The 19,842-nt window shown below is 39.6% G+C and overlaps 1 protein-coding gene across 12 annotated transcripts in view; it reads left to right on the forward strand.

The window, feature by feature from the left end:
- Positions 1-531: 531 nt before the first annotated feature.
- SPIDR (scaffold protein involved in DNA repair) overlaps positions 532-19,842 on the forward strand; it is a 452,576-nt gene continuing 433,265 nt past the window's right edge. For 5 of the 12 annotated variants that reach the window (XM_077885985.1, XM_077885987.1, XM_077885986.1 and 2 more), the window contains exons 1-4: positions 532-644; positions 12,442-12,597; positions 13,238-13,304; positions 19,213-19,398. In XM_077885985.1, coding sequence (XP_077742111.1) covers positions 627-644; positions 12,442-12,597; positions 13,238-13,304; positions 19,213-19,398 — 427 coding nt within the window. In that variant the 5' untranslated portion in view covers positions 532-626. Of the gene's footprint in view, positions 645-922; positions 1,045-12,010; positions 12,145-12,441; positions 12,598-13,237; positions 13,305-19,212; positions 19,399-19,842 lie in introns of those variants that run through there. The other 7 variants (XM_077885988.1, XM_077885993.1, XM_077885994.1 and 4 more) reach the window with 3 other exon arrangements.

Raw genomic sequence — 19,842 nt, forward strand, 5'->3', positions numbered from 1 at the left:
AGGTCCGTCCGCAGCAGCGCCCCAGGCCCACGCCGCCGCCCCCCCGGCCCCCCCCGCGCCCAGCAGCCCCCCCACCTGGAGGTCCGTCCGCAGCAGCGCCCCAGGCTCACGCCGCCGGCCCCCGCGCCCAGCAGCCCCCCCCACCTGGAGGTCCGTCCTCAGCAGCGCCCCAGGCCCACGCCGCCACCCCCCCGGCCCCCCGCCGCGCCCAGCAGCCCCCCCACCTGGAGGTCGGTCCGCAGCAGCGCCCCAGGCCCACGCCGTCGCCCCCGCGCCCCCCGCATCCCCGCGCCCCCGCAAGGGCCGTCTCGCAGCCGCAGCGCAGCGGGTTCGATGCTCGCAGGAGGCGGCCACCGCGCATGCTCACTGCACAGCCGGAGGCAGCGCGCCGCGCGGTGGCCGGGAAGCCCCGCCCCGCCCCGAGCGTCCTCCAATCGCAGCGCACGCGTGGCGCCCCGCGCTGGGAGGACGGCGCTTCCGGAGAGCCCCGCCCCCTGCCCGAGCGCCGGCCAATGGCAGCGCGCGGCGCGGCGAGAGCCCGGGGACGCGCGCAGCCTTCCGGCGCCTCGGCGGGGGCGCGGCTGTGGGGCGGTGTGCGCGCGGCGGCGGCGGCGGCGCGTGTGGAGATGCCCGGCGGCCGCAAGGTGAGGGGTGAGCCGCCGCGGGGCCCTGGCCCTGTCCGCGTGTTCCCCGGCGGCCGGCGGGCTGCGGGGAGCTGGGAGCCACGGTGGCGGTGGGGCGCGGGCTGGGTCTGCTGCTAGCGGCGCGGCCCGAGCGGCTCCCGGGGGCGGGGCGGGGGGCGGGGCCGCGGAGCGCCCGTGAGAAGTTTGTCGCTCGGCGTCCACGCACTCCCGAGGGCCGCCCTGAGGTGGAGCGAGCCTGGGGTGGGGGGGCTGGGGTTTGGGGGCGTCAGAGTGGGAATTAGGGCGCCGGAAGGAGGAAGCAGGTCACTCGGGGGTCAGTTGTGTAGCTTATGCAGGGTTTGGAACGAGGGAGCTTCGTGAACACCGGCGGCTGCTTCTGTGACCGGAGGCGCTCCTCAAGGTGGGTGGCCGCGGAGGCGGCGCCTGGGCCACCGCGGGTTCCTGTCAGCGTTCCCGTTACACCCTGACTTCGAAATCTTGGTTTTTGGCTTGAGACTCAATTCTGCTCTCTTCTATCAGTTTTCAAGAACTTACCAGTTTTTTTTTTTTTTTTTTAAATAAGATTTTACTTATTTATTCATGAGAGACACAAAGAGGCAGAGACACCGGCAGAGGGAGAAGAATGCTCCTGCAGGGAGCCGGCTGTGGGACTCCCTCCCCAGGACCCTGGGGTCACACCCTGAGGCCCCCCCCCCATGCTCCCCTCGTTTTTAAATAATTGCATTAGTGATCTGTTGCTTTTTTAGTGAATTGCCTCAAAACGAAGGAGCTTAATGCAACAGCAAAGAGGTTAAGTAGTTTGCCCAAGGTCACAAAGCAATTCGGCGAAGAAGCCAGGTTCTGTGCCCAGGTAGTCACTTGGAGACCTTGCTTTCTTTTTTTTTTATTTTTTTTATAAATTTATTTTTTATTTGTGTTCAATGTGCCAACATATAGAAAATAACGGGACCTTGCTTTCGTTCAGGTTCCCGTAACCTGTGATTCGTGGCGTCCGCGGTGTGGCCGTCCCTTACTCCTTGACTTTACAGCTTTGTTCATTATTTATCCTCTAGGTAAAGCAAGTGACTGTGCTCACTGTACTTTCTTGCCTCTTGGTTTTCGCTCGTGTTCTTGGCTTGGAGTGATGCCATTTCTTTCATTTCTGCTGATTGGAATCTTAGTCATCTGTCGAGATCCACCCCCCAATCTCACCTTCACTCTGACCGTCCCAATTGTAAATAAACTTTATTCTGCATTCCTGTGGAACTTTGTCTTTATCATTCGTATAGCTTCATGTCTTACTAGGTTTACTTGAACCTATCCTTGTGATGTAGACGTTTTCAGATTATGTCTTCACCCGGTGTCCCCCGCGAGCATCTGCCATAATCACTTGTACATATTATGTTCCCAATAATTACCTGTTGGATGAATGGAAGCGGTACTAATTCAGAAGATTTGCAGGTGTTCTAACTCTGAAGAAACATAGGGAAATACCTTAGTCAGAAGACTTGGGGGCCAGCCTCAGCTCTGCAAGCAACTAATTTTGTGATTTTGGACAAGCTGTGTAGATCTTTCTGGACTCTTAAGGTTAAAGTTGGTAAGATCATGGACTACAGTGGTAGAATCGGGAATTGTATTGGGAGAGAACTTAGATGATAAATTATTAGAGGAAGATGAGATTTAGGTACCTGGAAATTGAAGGATGAAGAAGAGAGAATTAATGGTGACTCAGAAGTTGAACCTTTGAAAAATAGAAAGGTTGAGGAGAATTCGTTGATTCTTACCTGGTATTAGGATGTACAGGTATGTGAAACTTCAGCCCAGGGGAGAGATTGGGGCAGGCAGTTGCTCAAAGGCTAGGAGTATTTTAGTTCTTTCCTCCCTCCTGCCTTAGGCCCCTGACTGTCCCTTCAAGTTCTTTTTTCCTTTTGCTTTATGTTCCCTTTCCTTGCTAAATGCCAACAAATGACCACAATTACTCCCTTTCTCTCCCATTTGCTAAATTACCTTTTGAGATTTCCTGATCTTCCCCTTTACTCACAGTTCCTTTGCCTCCTCAGACTGAATTATATAACTCTTCCTGTTCTGTCCACACTTACCTACTGGAGGAAGAACTATCTTGGCAAGACCCTAAAAGGGAGTAAAGGGAAATTGTATCTTCCTAATGACACCCTCCTTCCTTAGTCTTTTGGGTTATCATCAAAAAACTTACTTTATTTCTGGTGCTTCTTGCATAATGGCAAGGGTATGATGGTAGGTATAAATTAAATGCAATTTAATTAATTAAATGCAGTTTGAATGGAAGAATACACAGGACTACATTTCAAGTGAAAAGTGTTTTTCAAGAAGGGAAAATATTTGCTTCTTTGAAGCAGGAGGGATGGAACCAATAGATAAAATAAGGACCCTTTACTAGAAAGATTTAATTCTGTTACAGAAAGGGATTAATTTTGGAGAATAGGAACATTTTTCTTCTGAGACCATAGGGAAGGGGAACTCAGGGAAAGATGTGATGAACTTGACTATGACAGTGACATGGAGAGGTAAAGGGAACTGTGGGTACGGAATTGATGTATGTATGTGATTGTGTGTATGTGTGTACGTAAGAGTGTGTGAGTAGAGAGCTAGGGAATGATTAAGAATGTTTACCAGCATTGCCCGAGGACATGTAATAAAACAGAAAGGAAGTTCTCATTTTGGGGTCATTAGCCCTATGGATTGATGGTTGGTAAAGTGAATTTGTAGCAGGGAAGGAGTCTTAATGCTTGAAAGGCAATGCTGGAGTCGTTGGCCGTAGAGTGCAGAATGGTAGGGGAGACATCGTGATTGGGAGCAGGCCAGTGACTGATAAAATGAATGGGCTTGAGACTTAAGAGAGTCCCAGTGAATTCCCAGATACTCAGAGAATTCACAGATACCCAGTCAGAAACTCAGCCAGTCATACCTTCTTTATGTAGAAGGTACACATTATAGTTAACATCAAGCACTTTTGTCAAAATGAGAAAATGCGGGGTCAGTAGCTAGAATCGTTATTTCTGGAATTAGACCTACACGAGGAAATTCTTGACATGTTGCTTACCAGCTCTCTGACTAGGGCAATATACCTAACATTTCTAAGTTGTAGTTTTTTTTTGTCTGTAAAGTAGGAATAATACCCATATCTTTTAGCATTACTGTGAGGGTTAAATAATGAGAATGTGTGAAATGATGTAGCACTCAATGTTAGTGGTAATGAAAGCAGATAATAAAACACTATGATAATGAAAGGATTTTTATATGAGGACAGACCTATTGTACATCCTCCACTGCTTTGCTTTTAGATTTCCCTGGAATTACTTCTTTCAGCTTGCTAAAGAAGGAGTAGGAAGAGGGAGCTTAGTTTTAAAGTTGTTCAGTGATGGGGAGAGATTCTCTTATAGTTATCTTGGTAGAAATACCTTATGGTTATGATTTTAGCCCTTGATAATCTCATTGAATGACTTACTAGTTTCACTTTTCAGAATTAGACTACTTAGTATTGACATCTTAGTCTACGTTATCCTTAAAATGGAAGGGAAAGAGAGCTGACGTTTATCAAAGATGTTCTGTATGTCAAGTACTTTATTTATATATATATATATGTATATATATATATATATAAAATATATAAACATATATTATATATATACATCTTATTTAAGGGAGAAAGGTGTTCATTCTTTCTTTTTTTAATACTATTAATAATATGCTTATGTAAGCATTTACAAATAAGATAAAATAGTACAAAGAAGTTTCTCATGAAAATCATCAATCCTTGCCATATTCTTTCTTGTACTTAATTCTGTCCCTGAGAGGCAATTACTTTTTAAAATTGAGGTTAACTATAGAATAACTACAGTTGTAAGGAGTAATAGGGAATTCCTATGTTCTTTACCTTGTTTGCTCCAGTAGTAACATTTTGCAAAACTGTAGTACATCACCACTGATATATAGACATTAATACAATCCAGTCATCTTACACAGATTTCCCTAGACTTGTGTGTGTTTAGTTCTTGTACATTTACAAATGTATAGGGTCCTGTATCCACCACCACTAGAGATACTGAACAGTTCCATTTGCGCAAGGATCCTTTTAATAATCATATCCTGTCCCTTCCAGTAACTTCCACCACTAACCACTGACAGTGGCTAATCTGTTCACCATCTTAAACATTGCACCATTTCAGAAATGTTACAAAGATGGACTTGTATGGTTTATAATCTTTTTGGATCCTTTTTTTCTTTTTTCTTTTCTCAGTATAACACTCTGGAGATTAATGCAAATTGTATGTATCAGTAGTTTGTTCATTTTTATTGCTGAGTAGTAGTCCATGGAATGATGTACTACAGTTTGGCCAACATTTTGCCTGTTGACGGACATTTGGCCTGTGTCCAGTCTTGGCTATTGTAATAAAGTTGCTATGAACACTTGTGCAGATTTTTTTGGAACATAGGTTTTCTTTTTTCTTTATTTAAAAAAAAGTTTTTATTGATTTTTTAGAGAGAGAGAGTACAAGTAAGAGAGCACAAGCAGGGGGAGTGAGCGGCAGAGGGAGAGGTAAAAGCAGACTCCCTGCTGAGCAGGGAGCCCAATGTGGGGCTCAGTCCCAGGCCCTGAGATTATGACCTGAGCTGAAGGCAGCTGCTTAACTGACTGTGCAACCCAAGTGCCCATAGGTTTTCTTTTTTCTCAGATAGATGCCCAATAGTGCAATTGCTGTGTCCTAGGATAATAGGATGTTTATTTATTTTTAAAAAATTTTTAAGTAATCTCTGCACCCAGTGTGAGGCTCAGACTTGCAACCCTGAGATCAAGAGTTGCATGCCCTAAAGACAACCAGCCAGGCACCCCTGAATGTTTAGTTTTATAATAAACTTTTTCTTACAGTGGCTGTAGAATATTACAGTTGCTCTGGCAATGTGTGAGTGAATCAGTTTCATAGATAATAAATTTGTCCTTTTAAAGTATAGAGTTCATTGATTTTTAGTGTATTCACAGAGTTGTGCAAATATTTCTAATTATAGAACATTTTCATCATCCTGAAAAGAAACCCCATAACAACCACAAAGCTACCTTCTGTCTGCATGGATTTGCCTATTCTGGACATTTCATATAAATGGAATAAATATTTGGTCTTTTATACTGGCTTCTTAGCATAATATTTTCAAGGAGCACCCATGGTTGTTGTAGGTATCAATACTTTATTCATTTTTATGGTTGAATAATTTTCTGTTGTATAGATACACCACATTTAAAAAATCCATTCATCAGTTGATGGGCATTTGGATTATTTCAGCTTTTTGGATGTTAGGAGTACTATGATTCTTTGTGCACCAATTTTGGGGTAGTTTTCATTTCTCTTGGATATAAATCTACCTGTAGAATTGCTGGGTCATATGATAATTCTGTGTTTAAGTTTTCAGAAATTGCCCACTGGGGGTTATGCTATATGTTGGCAAATTGAACTCCAATAAAAAAAAAATAAATAAAAAACCCAAAAACCAAAGAGCAAGCTGGGGGATTAAAAACTCTACCATATCATAATCACGGTAAATATAAATAGAGTAAATACCCCAATTAAAAGGTAGAGATGATCAGATTGGATTTAAAAAAAGTAAGAATCAACTGTATCTTGCCTTTAAGGAATTCACCTTCAATATAAAAATGTATAGAGAATATTGTAATAAACATACTATACCCACCATTTAGCTTAAGAAACAAAATGTCATAAATACAAAGTAGATCTCATTCCAAAATTATTGCTTTACCATTCCTATGCATTTTCTTTGTGTTTATTTTGACTGCATATCCATATGCGGTGTGTGCGCATATGGTTTTAAACTTTATATAAATGATATCAAAGTGAAAAAAAAAGTTTTAAGGAATTGCCAAACTTTGTTCCAAAGAGATTGCATCATTTTATTGTCTCATTAGCAAGGAATGAGGATTGTAATATCTTTCTACGTCCCTTTTAATACTTTTCATATGCCTGTCCCTTGATTTTAGCTGTCTTCAGGGGTAGAAACTGTTATCTCATTGTTTTGGTTTTGATTTACATATCCCTAATGACTAATGATGTTGAATGTCTTTTCCAGTGCTTATTGGGCATTTTTCTATCTTATTTGAAGAGATATCTATTCAGGTTATTTGTCCATGTTTTAGTTGCATTATCTTTTTACTGTTAGTGTTCTCTGTAAGTTCTTATACCACTCCTATATCAGATATATGATTTGTAAATATTTTCTTCCATTCTTTGGGCTGTTTTCTTGATAGTGTCACTTGAAGCACAAGTGTTTTTAAAATTTTGAAGTTCAATCTATTTTTACTTTTGTTGCTGCTACATTTGGTGTCCTATCTAAGAAATCATTGCCTAACCCAAGGTCATGAAGATTTATTTCTACATTTGTCCCAGCACCATTTGTCAAAAGATTATTCTTTCTCCACTATATTGTATTGGCTTTTCTTTCTTTCTTTTTTTGAAATTCAATTGACCATAAATGTAAGTTTATTTCTTGATTCTGATTCTCTTTCACTGATGTATGTGCTATTCTTATGCCAGTACCATATATTTTTTTTTAAATTATTGTAGCTTGTGAAGTCTCTAATTTTTTTAGGTTTCAAGTTTATTAAAGTTGTTCTGGGTTCCTTGAATTTCCTTTTTTTAAAAAAATTTTTTTATTTATTTATGATAGTCACACACAGAGAGAGACAGGCAGAGACATAGGCAGAGGGAGAAGCAGGCTCCATGCGCCGGGAGCCCAACGTGAGATTCGATCCCGGGTCTCCAGGATCATGCCCTGGGCCAAAGGCAGGTGCTAAACCGCTGTGCCACCCAGGGATCCCCGGTTCCTTGAATTTCCATGTGAATAATAACATGAGCTTGTCAATTTATGCAATTAGCCATCTGGGAATTTTATTGGATTTAGTTTGTAAATTGAAGAGTGTTGTCATTAATAAGTTTTCCAGGGCACCTGGGTGGATCAGTTGGTTAAGTGGGTCTTGATTTTGGCTCAGGTTATGATTTCAGAGTCATGAGATTGAGACTCTAGCTCAGCAGGCAGTCTGGTTAAGATTCTTTTTCTCCCTCCGGCTGCCCCCACATCTTGCTCTTTCTCTCTTTATATTAAAAAAAATAAATAAATTTTCCTTCTCCAATCCATGAACTTGGGCTGTCTTTCCATGTTCTTTAGATCTTTAATTTCTTTCAACTGTATTTTGTAGTTTTCACTGTGAAAGTCTTGCACTTATTTGGTTAAATTATTCCATCGACAGATGAATGGATAAAGAAGATCTGATATATCTGTATATGTATATTTACACATACACACAGTGGAATATTACTCAGCCATCAGAAAGGATGAATTCTTAACATTTACATTGATGTGGAAGGAATTGGAGAGTATTATGCTGAGCAATATAAGTCCATCAGAGAAAGCTAGTTATATGGTTTCACTCATATGAGGAATATAAAAACAGCACAGATTATGAGAGGGAAAGGGAGGGAAAACTGAATGGGCAGTCATCAGAGAGGGAGAAGAATCATAAGAGACTCAATTATAGGAAATAAACTAAGTGTTGCTGGAGGGGAGGTGAATTGGGGGGGGATGAGGTAATTGGGTGATGGGCATTAAAGAGGGCACGTGATGTGATGAATACTGGGTGTTATATGCAACTGATGAATCATTGAATACATCTGAAACTAATGTACTATATGGTAGCTGATTGAATATAAATAAAAAAATTAAAAAATAGGCAGCTGGTTGTCTCATAGGAAAAGCATGTGTTTCTTGATTTGGGGGTTGTGAGTTCTCTCTCTTCCCTGATTGCTCACTGGTAGCAAGCTGAGGGACAGCAACCTATATACTCAGACTGTGATAGACTTTAGATGTCATCAGCGTCTGTGAACCAATGATGATTTGTATGAGAAAAATGTATATAATCATTTAGTCATTTTAATGAATCCTTTTGTGGGGGGAGCATGGTGCACGGAGGTGATGAGATGGTTTAGGCACATGTCTCCTTCTCCTGTTCTAAAGGAGGGAGTAGAATATGCTAGAGACATGATGGCCTCACAGAAGGAGGGATGTTTGTGGGGTATTGAGGGTTATGTCATGGAAGAGAAGAGCACTGGTTGGAGAGACCAAAGGCAGTGAAGAGTGCCATGGAGGCCCATATGGTGGGGAAGATGTGCAGGCTCTTTTGAGTGAGAAGGAGAAAGACTGATTCGGGGAGTGGAGCGGGGGTTGAAGGCCAGGCTCGCTGGTATCTGAACCTGGGTTCAGGCTTTCATTTCATCGGATTCGTGGGAGAGTTTCTGTCACTGCCGCTTGAGCTGCTGGAGAGCAGGGTCTTTCTCGCTCATCTTGTGTTCCTGGGCCCTGGCAGGATGTCTGCATGCGCTGGGCACTCGATAAATGCTGACTGGCTGAAGATAGGAATCTCAGATTTCTGTCATTTATATTAATGAGAGGGTTCTAGTCCCCACGGAATCGGAGTATGGATGAAATCTAGAGAAGCGTGGACAAGTCAAATGTAACCAAAGCCGTGACGGGCCTGAGAAATGTTCTATTACCTTGAGGGAAGGAAAGGACTCTGAGCAAACAAATGGGCAAGTAGTTGGTAGAATGAGTTTTGAGCATCATAGTGCTTGCTAACTAGCCGACTTGGTTAAAACTTTCTATCTGTTCCTCAGAATTGTCCATGAGTCATCATCTCCTCCAAAAATTCCTGGGTGCAGTCCGTTGGGATTTATGCAGATACTCCAGAAAACTTGCCCTTTGCATTCAGTTAGACATCTCATTTGTTCCCCAGATTTATTAAATGGTACCCCAAACAATTACTATTCAGAAACTTTCCAGGAAAGATTCTTTCCTGGAGCCTCCAGGCTGACACCTTCATTTGTGGCTTCTTGGCTCCAGAATTGTGAGAAGAATTTTGTTGTTTTAAGCCACTGAGTTTGTGGTCATTTGTTATAGCAACCTGAGGAAACAAATGTAGCTCTTTATGCTGTTTTGCTTGTTTATTACTTTTTGCTTCTCTCTCTCTCTTTTCCTTTTTCTCCTCCTTTCTCTCTCTATGCATGTATGTATCAGTTCTTTCTGTACCATCTTCGAGTAATTGGACACCTCTACCCCTAAGTATTTCCTTGAATAAGGATATTCTCCTACTAAGGAAGCTTCCTCAGAGCTGTCATGGGAAACTAGTGGAGGGAAATACCCTCTTGAGGATGGATGCTTCTTCCTCTTAGAGTCCTACCCAGCCATAGGAATTTCTACATAAAGAGGAATATGCTTAGAGCTATTTCATGTTAAAATATCATCTTTGTTATGGCTGAATGTGTTTTTATGATTTTGTTTCCTCTTCCTACTTAGGTAAGTTTTAATGAGTATTTTAATCGTAATTCATTTTTTTTAAACCACAATGCTTTTGATAAGGGGTTATTCAGGTGATCAGTTCATAGTAGTTGGCTTTAATTTGATTTGTGATGCAAATCTAAAAGATTCTCCTTAAATAAAATGCAAATTTAAAAACTTATGAATACATGTCTGTTGTAGACATTTGTAAAAAAAATAGCAAGACTTACATAAAAATACTTGGAGAAAGTAAATCAGTGTTATCCCTGTTGCTAGATAAAACTATTTCACATTTTCTTCCCTTGAATATCTTAAATATACTCTTCTGGTTTTTTTTCTGGCATAAAGATGCTATCTACATCCCATGATAAGGTAATTTTTATTCACTTGTAGGTCATTTGTTCCTTTTTCTAGATGTTCAAAGGGTTTGTTTAAAAGTCTATTTATTAGGATATATCTTGGTGTTGATTGCTTTTGGGTTGACATCAGATATGTGGTGTGCGTCAATATGCAGTTTCCTTTTTTTTTTTTGAGATTTCAGGAAAGTTTTTCTGGAATGATCTTGGTCCCATTATCTTGGTTTTCTTCTTCTTTTTCAGGGATTGCTATTATCTGTATATTATCTTGTATCCCAAGAGAGACTTGATAGATCACTCTCTTTCTCTTGAATCCTTTCACTTTCCTCATTGGAGGGGAGTGAACTTTAAAATTTCCTCCGTATTACATTCCTCCTCCTTTTTTTTTTTTTTTTTTTTTTTAATATTTTACTTATTCATGAGAGACACAGAGAGGCAGAGACATAGGCAGAGGGAGAAGCAGGCTCCTTGCAGGGAGCCTGATGTGGGACTTGATCCCAGGACTCCTGAAATCACCACCTGTGCCAAAGGTGCCTCACTTTCCTCCTCTTAATACTTTCTTAAGATATTATCTGTGATAGCTACTTGCTTTTGGATTTTTTCTAGTGTAGTCTTTTCCTGTGCTGATCCCCCCCTCCCCCATATTGAGAGAATATTTTATTTTCTGTTTCAAGTGTTTATTTAAATTCCAGTTAGTTAACATACAGTGTAATATTAGTTTCAGGAGTAGAATTTAGTGATTCATCACTTACATACAATACCCAGTGCTCGTCACAAGTGCCCTCCTTAGTTCCCATCATGCATTTAACCCATCCCCCCACTTATCTCTCTAGCAACCCTCAGTTTGTTCTCTGTAGTTGAGTTTGTTTTATGGTTTGTGTCTCTCTTTCTGTTCTCCCATGTTCATCTCTTTTGTTTCTTAGGTTCCACATATGAGTGAAATCAAATGGGGTTTGTCTTTTTCTGACTGGCTTATTTTGCTTAGCATGGTGTAATCTGGCTCTATCCATGTTGTTGTAAATGGCAAGATTTCATTCTTTTTTATGGCTAATATTCCTTTGTATATACGTATGTGCATGCATATATATATATGTCGTATTTCATATGTATACTTCAAGGAAAGTACAAGGAAAGTGTATGTAAATATATATAGGTGCTTTGTAATTACATGTATGCATCCCACATCCTCTTTATTATCCATTCATATGTGGATGTACATTTGGCTCTTTCCCTCAGCTGATTTTTTAAATTTTATTCTACAGCTTAAGATTTGTTGCTTCATTTCTGACTTTTTATAAGCTGAATGTGTTGTCTTATATTGAAATAGTTGGTTACACTTTGTTCTGTGAGCATGTCTTTGGTGTGCTTTCTTCGTGTAAGTGTTGGGATGTTATTCTGCTCCATTTTGTTTTTTCTAATAATAACTTTGTACCAGATTTGACCTTGATCCCTTTCTATTGCTTATTTTTATGTTAGAGTTTCTGTGAATTTTTAGAAGAAGATAGGATTCAAAATAACTTTTATAATTTCTCTTGTTATAGTTTGCAAAAATATGGCCACTTGTTTGTTATTTAGACATTTCTTGGCTTGGTTCCCTTGCTCCACTCCATCTGGACCTTTTCTTTTCTTTGTCTGTACCATCTCTGTGCTGCTGAGCAGATTGCCCTGCCAGCAGTTTCTCTGCAGTGTGAGGCTCCGTCCAAGAAGGTAGTCCTGGCTGACCAGTGCTGAGTGACAGACTGCTCATGCCCATTTGGATCTTGGGTGGAACCTTTGCCCTCGCCCTCTTTCAGGTACCATTTCATTCTCAGATTGCCTGTTCCACTTCTTAGTGAATACCACGTGTCTGTGTGCTCCTTCACTTAAACTTTGCTCTCAGGTATAATCATATACAGGACCTTGGAGAATTGAATGTTTGCCTTCACCCATTTGTATTTTAGAATTTGTTCTCTAATTGTACAAGTTTATGTGCTTTCTTGTTACTCTATTTTACGAGGGGGTTCAGTCACTCCTGGGTTTCCACAGTGCTGTCAACTTAACATATATTTAATGAAGTTTTTTGTTTTTTTCTTTAAAAACCATCTCCACAGAGAAAAAGAAATTGGGATATAGAATACCCATGCTTTCCAAGAGAGAGTCCACTGAAGTTCAAAAGTTCAGGTCTCAGGACAGCAGGGGCAGCTGCTTCCCTCTCTGAAGCATGGCTCAGGTGTGGAGAAGGGTTTCAGGACACTTCTGGGACTCAGGTAAAGTAGTTGTAAAATTGTTTTCCTTGAATGCCAAAGGCTACTCAGATTCCTGAATATTTAGGCCATTGTAATTAGATTTCTTTGGAATTCTATTCCTTATTTCAGGACACAGTAATTTGTACGGTCTTCTTTTTTCAACCTTGAATTCCTTTAATAATTGTGGCAAGTTAGTAATCAAATTACCTCTTTATGCCAGACCCAACCTTTGAAATTCTTTGTAAATGAAGGACACCTACTGAAGAAGTTTCTCAGAAGGTGAAATCTTTGAGCATTCTACTCTTTTTCTCTCTTTATGAAATGCTTCTATACTCAGAATCTTTTGGCCACAAGATATTCTGGTTAATTTTTTTATATATGCTAATTTGAAATCCTATAGTATAGATATGTACAAAATGGAGTACTGTTATAAACTCTTAATGGTTAGCTTTATTTAAATTCTGGTAAAATATAAAAATTTATATTATGAGGAGTGTATGCTTTGGGAATACTTATTGGTAAATATAAAAAGAGAAGTATTTTAAGGAGGGTATAGTTTAAGGTTTTGAATATTTTACAAAATATTTTTGGTTTTAGCCCTTGTCACATAAATTATTACATCATCATCATTATTAACCTTATTATCATCTTTTTCTCACAGTCATTAACAGCTGAAGAGAAGATTGTTACAGAAAAGCACCTCGAATTATCCCCTAGATCCAAGAAAGGTAATGTTCTGTTGATTTCTTTTTTTTTTTTTTTAAAGATTTATTTATTGATTGAATCATGATAGACAGAGAGAGAGAGAGAGAGAGAGACAGGAGGGGGGAGAAGCAGGCTCCATGCTGGGAGCCCGATGTGGGACTCGATCCCGGGACTCCAGGATCGTGCCCTGGGCCAAAGGCAGGTGCTAAACCGCTGAGCCACCCAGGGATCCCTGTTCTGTTGATTTCTTGACAGAAAAGGTATAAAGCTAATAGATCTTTCTTTGATTTATTATATAGTTTGGATAGAATACATATTTATGATTGAGGCACCCTGAAGTGAAAGATTTTTAAAATATCTTTGTTGCTGCTCAAATAAAATTGGGTTTCTGTTGGGAAGAAAAGGGGGTGGATAAGAGGGAGGCTGCTGGCTCCGCTGCCACACTTGGTGGATGGTCAAGGAAAGTCAGGGGTTGAGACCTTAGGAATCTCCTTTGGTTCTATGGGGTCCTGACTGTGTCCTGTGTCCTGACTGTGTGATTTTGGGAAAGAAACTACACATGCTAAGCCTCCATCTGGAAAATGTTTATAAGCATGTGTGCCTCATTGGGTTATTGTGAATTAAAAAAAGGTAATCAGGGATCCCTGGGTGGCGCAGCGGTTTGGCGCCTGCCTTTGGCCCAGGGCGTGATTCTAGAGACCCAGGATCGAATCCCACATCGGGCTCCCAGTGCATGGAGCCTGCTTCTCCCTCTGCCTATGTCTCTGCCTCTCTCTCTCTCTCTCTCTCTCTCTCTCTGTGACTATCATAAATAAATAAAAAAATTAAAAAAAAAAAAAAAAAGGTAATCAAATGTCTATTTCAAAGGCTTGCCTTTAGTAGATTGATTTATGGCTGCAGTTGCTCTTCTTATGTCCAATGGCAAAAAGAGCTATGTAAAGCCTGCTAAAAATTCTGCAGAGTGGGAAAACTTTCTGTGAATAAGAGCTATTTAGTTATTTCATTAATATTTAGGGGGTTCTTTTTATTCAAATGAGAAAAATCTCCCCAATTTTTAAATTCATAAAACATTGTGTTATAAAATAAGCTAATATGTTTTTTTGTAATACCATAATCTTCTGATGGAACTGCGGAATTTAACTTTTCTTGTTATTAGTGCCAAATACTGTGATTTTCAAAGATCAGTTTAATTCTGACTTCTATCTAAAGTGTCCTATGCAGAAAGGATTTTCTCTTATAGATGTGGCTGTTGCCTTTTTCTGGTGATTTTAAGTGAGTATAGCCAAATTCAACTTGAAGAAAAAAGAAAAATAATCTATGGCTTTGTATTATAATTACAAAATGATCTTTTGAGGGATGCCTGGGTGGCTTAGTGGTTGCGCATCTGCCTTTGTCTTAGGGTTTGATCCTAGAGTCCCGGGTCGAGTCCCACATCGGGCTCCCTGCAGGGAGCCTGCTTCTCCCTCTGCCTGTGTCTCTACCTGTCTCTGTGTCTCTCATGAATAAATAGATAAAGTCTTAAGAAATAAAAAAAAGAAGCACAAAATGATCTTTTGAGATGGTTTTCCTGTGCCAGTATGTATCCAACCCACCCTGCTGTTCTCTGTAGAATGATAGTATATTCTGAAAAGCTGAAAGAGCTTGTATCAATGTATAGTTATTTTAGTTGCAGCATAAGTGTGTATGTTAAGGCAAGAAAATATTGTTAATAATTTAACAAAAACTTACAAATTGATAGGAAGGAGAGGCTCAAGGCATTTCCTAGAACTAGTTCATTTTTAAAATAGTAGCTTCTTTTTTTCTTAGTTTTTTAGAGGAGAGTGGAGCAAAGGGAGAGGGAGAGAATCTTAAGCAGGCTGTATGCCCAATGTGGAGCCTGACATTGGGCTTGATCTCACAGTCCTATGATTATGACCTGTGCCAAATCAAGAGTTGGATGCTTAACTGACTGAGCCATGCAGGTGCCCCTTAAAATAGTAGTTTTTTTTTTTTTAAAGATTTATTTATTTGAGGTGGGGGGAACGGGGGGGGGGGCAGAAGGAGAGAATCTTCAGGCAGACTCCCTGATGAGCATGGAGCCTAACATGGCTGGATCCCATGATCCATGAGATCATGACCTGAGCTGAAACCAAGAGTTGGATGCTCAACCGACAGAGCTTCCAATAGTAGCTTCTGAAGTATTAGAAATGTATATTAACAGAAATTTTAGGGTGTGGGAGTAATGTTTTGTGAGAGCTGGGAAGCAGAAGTGGGGGCACTTACTTTTGCAGGGTGTGCACAAAAGGGGAGATATGTCTCCATGTTTCTCTTTCCTCATCTATAAGGCACTGTAACCAGAGAAGACTGAGTAGGGGAAGAAACTGGCAATGGGAAGGAGTCAGAGAAAAGGGACAAAAGGTTATATGCTTGAAAGTTAAGAGCCTGGAACCTTTGTAGATGGTGATTTTCTTTAAAAAGCAAAACTTAAAGATTACTTACCAAAGTGAAACTATAAAATAAAAAAGAGCTAGTATCTAATATTGTTCCTTAAATGCCCTACAGATTGTTTTCTTAAAATTTTGTTATCGAGGTCAGAAATCTCCTCTTTGAGAGGCATCACTAAATTTGTTTTGTTATTATTTGTTGGACTGTTTTTCTCCTCCTTGGACTATGGGTTTCCTAAGGCAGAGCTTTCTCTGTTGCTCTTCTATATATCCTAGGTGTATTAGTTTGCTTGGGCTCCCATAATAAAGTACCAGTAATAAAGTATTCAAACTTGGTAGTGTGAATACCAGAAACTTACTATCTCACAGTCCTACAGGCTAGAAGTCCAAAATGAAGGTATTAGCTGGATTAATTCCTTCTAAGAATCTGCTCTAGGCTTCTTTCCTTGGCTTGTAGATGGTTGTCTTTCCATGTGTCTCTTCACACAGTCTTCATTCCTTGCATGTGTCTAAATTTCTCTTTTCCTGGTCATATTGGAATAACTTGATCACCCCTGTACAGACAGATCCTCTCCCTATATAATCACATTCAGGGGTGCTGGAGTGTTGGAACTTTAACACATGAATGACTTTTGGGGTAGCACAATTCAGCCCATAATACTACATGCTAGCACAATGCCTGACATGCAAAGGGCATCCAGAAATGTTTACCTGTTGTAGCTATTCTCATAGTCTAGCTGATGTCCTTCCTTGAATTTCATTGGAATGGGTCTTGGTTTCAAGGGTACCCTTTCCAGCAAATAAAATGAGTTACTTATAAAATCGTGGTAGTATATACAGTGCCTGTAATTCACGAGTTTATGAATTTCAAGAATTCATTGTATAATCTGAAAATAATGATAGCTTTACTTCTTGTCTTAGTCCGATTAGACAGCTGTAACAATAATACCACAGACTAGGTAGCTTATAAATGGCAGAAATTGGTCCAGTATATTTAGTGTCTGGTGAAGACTTGCTTCCAGGTTCATGACAGTACCATCTTGCTGAGGACTCACTTGGAGGAAGGGGCCAGGAATCTCTCTGGGGGCTGCTGCTGATTAAGAGCCCTAATCCCATTCATGAGGGCCTCATGACCTAACACCTCCAAAGTCCCCACCTCTTAATCCCTCACCCTGGGAACTGAGTTTGAACAGTGGGAATTTTAAGGGATACAACCATTCTGTCTATGGCATTCCACTCCTTGCTTTTCAGTTTACTCTTCCAAATGTGTAATAGTAAGAGGGACTGATGATGTCTTTTACAAGTAAATATATAGCTCAATTTTTATTAGCTATTTAAATCAATATGGATGAAGTTTTGTTTTTTAAATTTTATATTTTGAAGACAACTTTAGTAATTCTGGATGTTCATGGCACCGAGTATTTAGCAGATGTTTATAATTATTTTATGTTTTTATTCCTTTGTAAGTGCTCTTTTTTCAGATATTATTTTGTCAGTGAATTTGGTTTCCTGATCAAAAAAGTGGAGCATTTGCTTTTTTTGAGCTACTGTTATACAGTGACATACCTCAAATACAATATTTAATTTTTCTTTTCATGATAAATGTTGTCTTTCAGATGATACATTGCTTGGGGGAGGAGTCTTCTTGTTTTTCTCTTTTCTCAGAGCTTACTTATCCGTTGTTGTGTAAATATGTACTGAATGAAGCCATTTAACTTCTGAGTCTGTTTACTCTAGAGCTTGAATTTATTTATTTTATTTAATTTTTTAAAAAGATTTTATTTATTTATTCATGACCAACACACAGAGAGAGAGGCAGAGACACATAGCCCGAAGGAGAAGCAAACTCCATGCAGGGAGCCCGACGTGGGACTCGATCCCGGGTCTCCATGATCACACCCTGGGCTGAAGGCGGCGCTAAACCACTGGGCCACTGGGGCTACCCTAGAGCTTGAATATAATATCTAACCTCTTAATCTCATTCAAATGTGTCTAAGATACTTTTTTAAGTTTTATGATTAGAAAAATTGATTTTTTTAAAGGTATGTATTACTTTCCTGATTACTGTCAGAAAAGTTTCCCAGTGACGTACTGTTACATCAAGATGGAGTAGCCCCATTCTTTCTAGGTTTTCTATTAGAATGGCTAAAATAAAAAGTGGTGACAATACCGAATGCTGTCAGTGATATGGAGAAACTGATACATTGCTTATAGGACTGTAAAATGGTACAGCCGCTAAGGAAAAGCTTGGCAGTTTCTTAGAAGACTAAACATGCAATTACTGTACAACCTGGCAATTACCTTTGAACATATATCCCAGAGCATGAAAATTACATTCACATAAAACCCAGTATGTAATGTTCATAGCAGCTTTATTTGTAATAGTTAAAACTAGAAACAACACAAATGCTCTTTAGTGGGTGAATGCATAAACAAACTATGGTGCATCCATATTCTATATTACTCAGTAATAGAAAGTGTTGATACACAGAACAACTTGGATGAATGTCCAGGGATTTAGGCTGAGGAAAAAAAAGCCAGTCCTGAAGTGTCATATAGTATGATTCCATTTATGTATAATTCTTGAAATGATAAAATTACAAAAATGCAAAACTGATTCATTGCCAGAGGTTAAGAATTGGGGTGAGGAGGTTGGCTATGATGTGGCTTTAAAAAGGTAATGCAAGATGTCCTATGGATTTTTTTTTGTTGTTTTGAAGGTATCAGAATCAGCATTCTGGTTGTGATGTTACACTATAGTTTTGCAAAATGTTACCATTGAAGGAACTGGGTAAAGCATACAAGGGTTCTCCATTGTTTCTTATAACTGTATGGAAATCTACTATTACCTTAAAATAACACATTTAGTTAAAAGAGTTTTTCTGTTCAGTGTTTTTAATCACATTACTGCTACCAGGGCTCCTATATGGCAAAGGAGGCACACAGAAGCATTCCTGTTGTACGTTAAGTATTGGTTTTGTGGGTTTTTTTTTTTTTTTTTTTTGTCTTTTTCTTTTGGTTTCATCAAATATTCTAGGACTTTATAATTCAATAATTAGTTCAAGGTTATTTTTTGAGTTTTCATTTGTACTACAATCATTTTCCTTTTTTTAAATATATAACTTATCTCAATTACTGCTACTTCTGTTTCTTAAAATTATTTTTAAAGGATTTTATTTATTTATTCATGAGAGACACAGAGAGAGAGGCATGCAGGCTCCATGCAGGAAGCCCAATGTGGGACTTGATCCCAAGACCCCGGGATCATGACCTGAGCCAAGGACAGATGCTCAACTGCTGAGCCACCCAGGGATCCCTTATAATTTGGTTTTAATTCAAAGAATCTTAGGTTGCACATAGAACTTTAGGCAGGAAGATTTGATATAAGATATTACGCTATCATCAGAGTTTTGTTATTTGTGACTTTGGCAAAGTAACATGCTTAAAATCTTATAAATAACCATCATATCAGTTGATTGTGTTTATATATTTTCTTTTTCTTTAACAGAAGCTACTGCATCTAAGAGTACCAGTGGACTGATAGATATAACATGGAGTTCCAGTGGAAGTGATCTGTCAGATGAAGATAAAACATGTCTTAAATCACAGAGAGATAACGGACATGGTTCTAGAATAGACAGGCTTTGTAACAGGAAGAGGAATATTTTATGTCCAGAAGATGGGGCCAGTGAAGGTAAATTGATAATTTGGTAAGAAGTCTTCTTTCTGTTATATATTGGGTTCAGTATTGGAAAAAACTTCATTCCTTTTCTAACACTTAGTATTAGTGATGACCATACCGAATTATCATGTAGTTTCACCATATCTGGAATATAAGTAATAGTGCCAAAGACCATGAGGGACAGAGGAGAAACTGAATGGGCTGTAGTCAGAAACAGAGAAAAACCATTAAAGACTCTTAACTCTGGGAAAGAAACTGAGGGTCACTAGAGGGGAGATGTGTTGGGGGGATGGGTAACGAGCATTAAGGTAGGAATATGATGTGATGAGCACTGGGTGTTATATGCACCTGATGAATTATTGAACACAACTTGTGAAACCGATGATGTATTATTTGTCTGCTAATTGAATTTAAATATAAAAAATAGGATGAAAAAATTTGCATGTTATTTTATGA

Source organism: Canis aureus, chromosome 37, assembly GCF_053574225.1.
Source record: "Canis aureus isolate CA01 chromosome 37, VMU_Caureus_v.1.0, whole genome shotgun sequence".
NCBI lineage: Eukaryota > Metazoa > Chordata > Mammalia > Carnivora > Canidae > Canis > Canis aureus.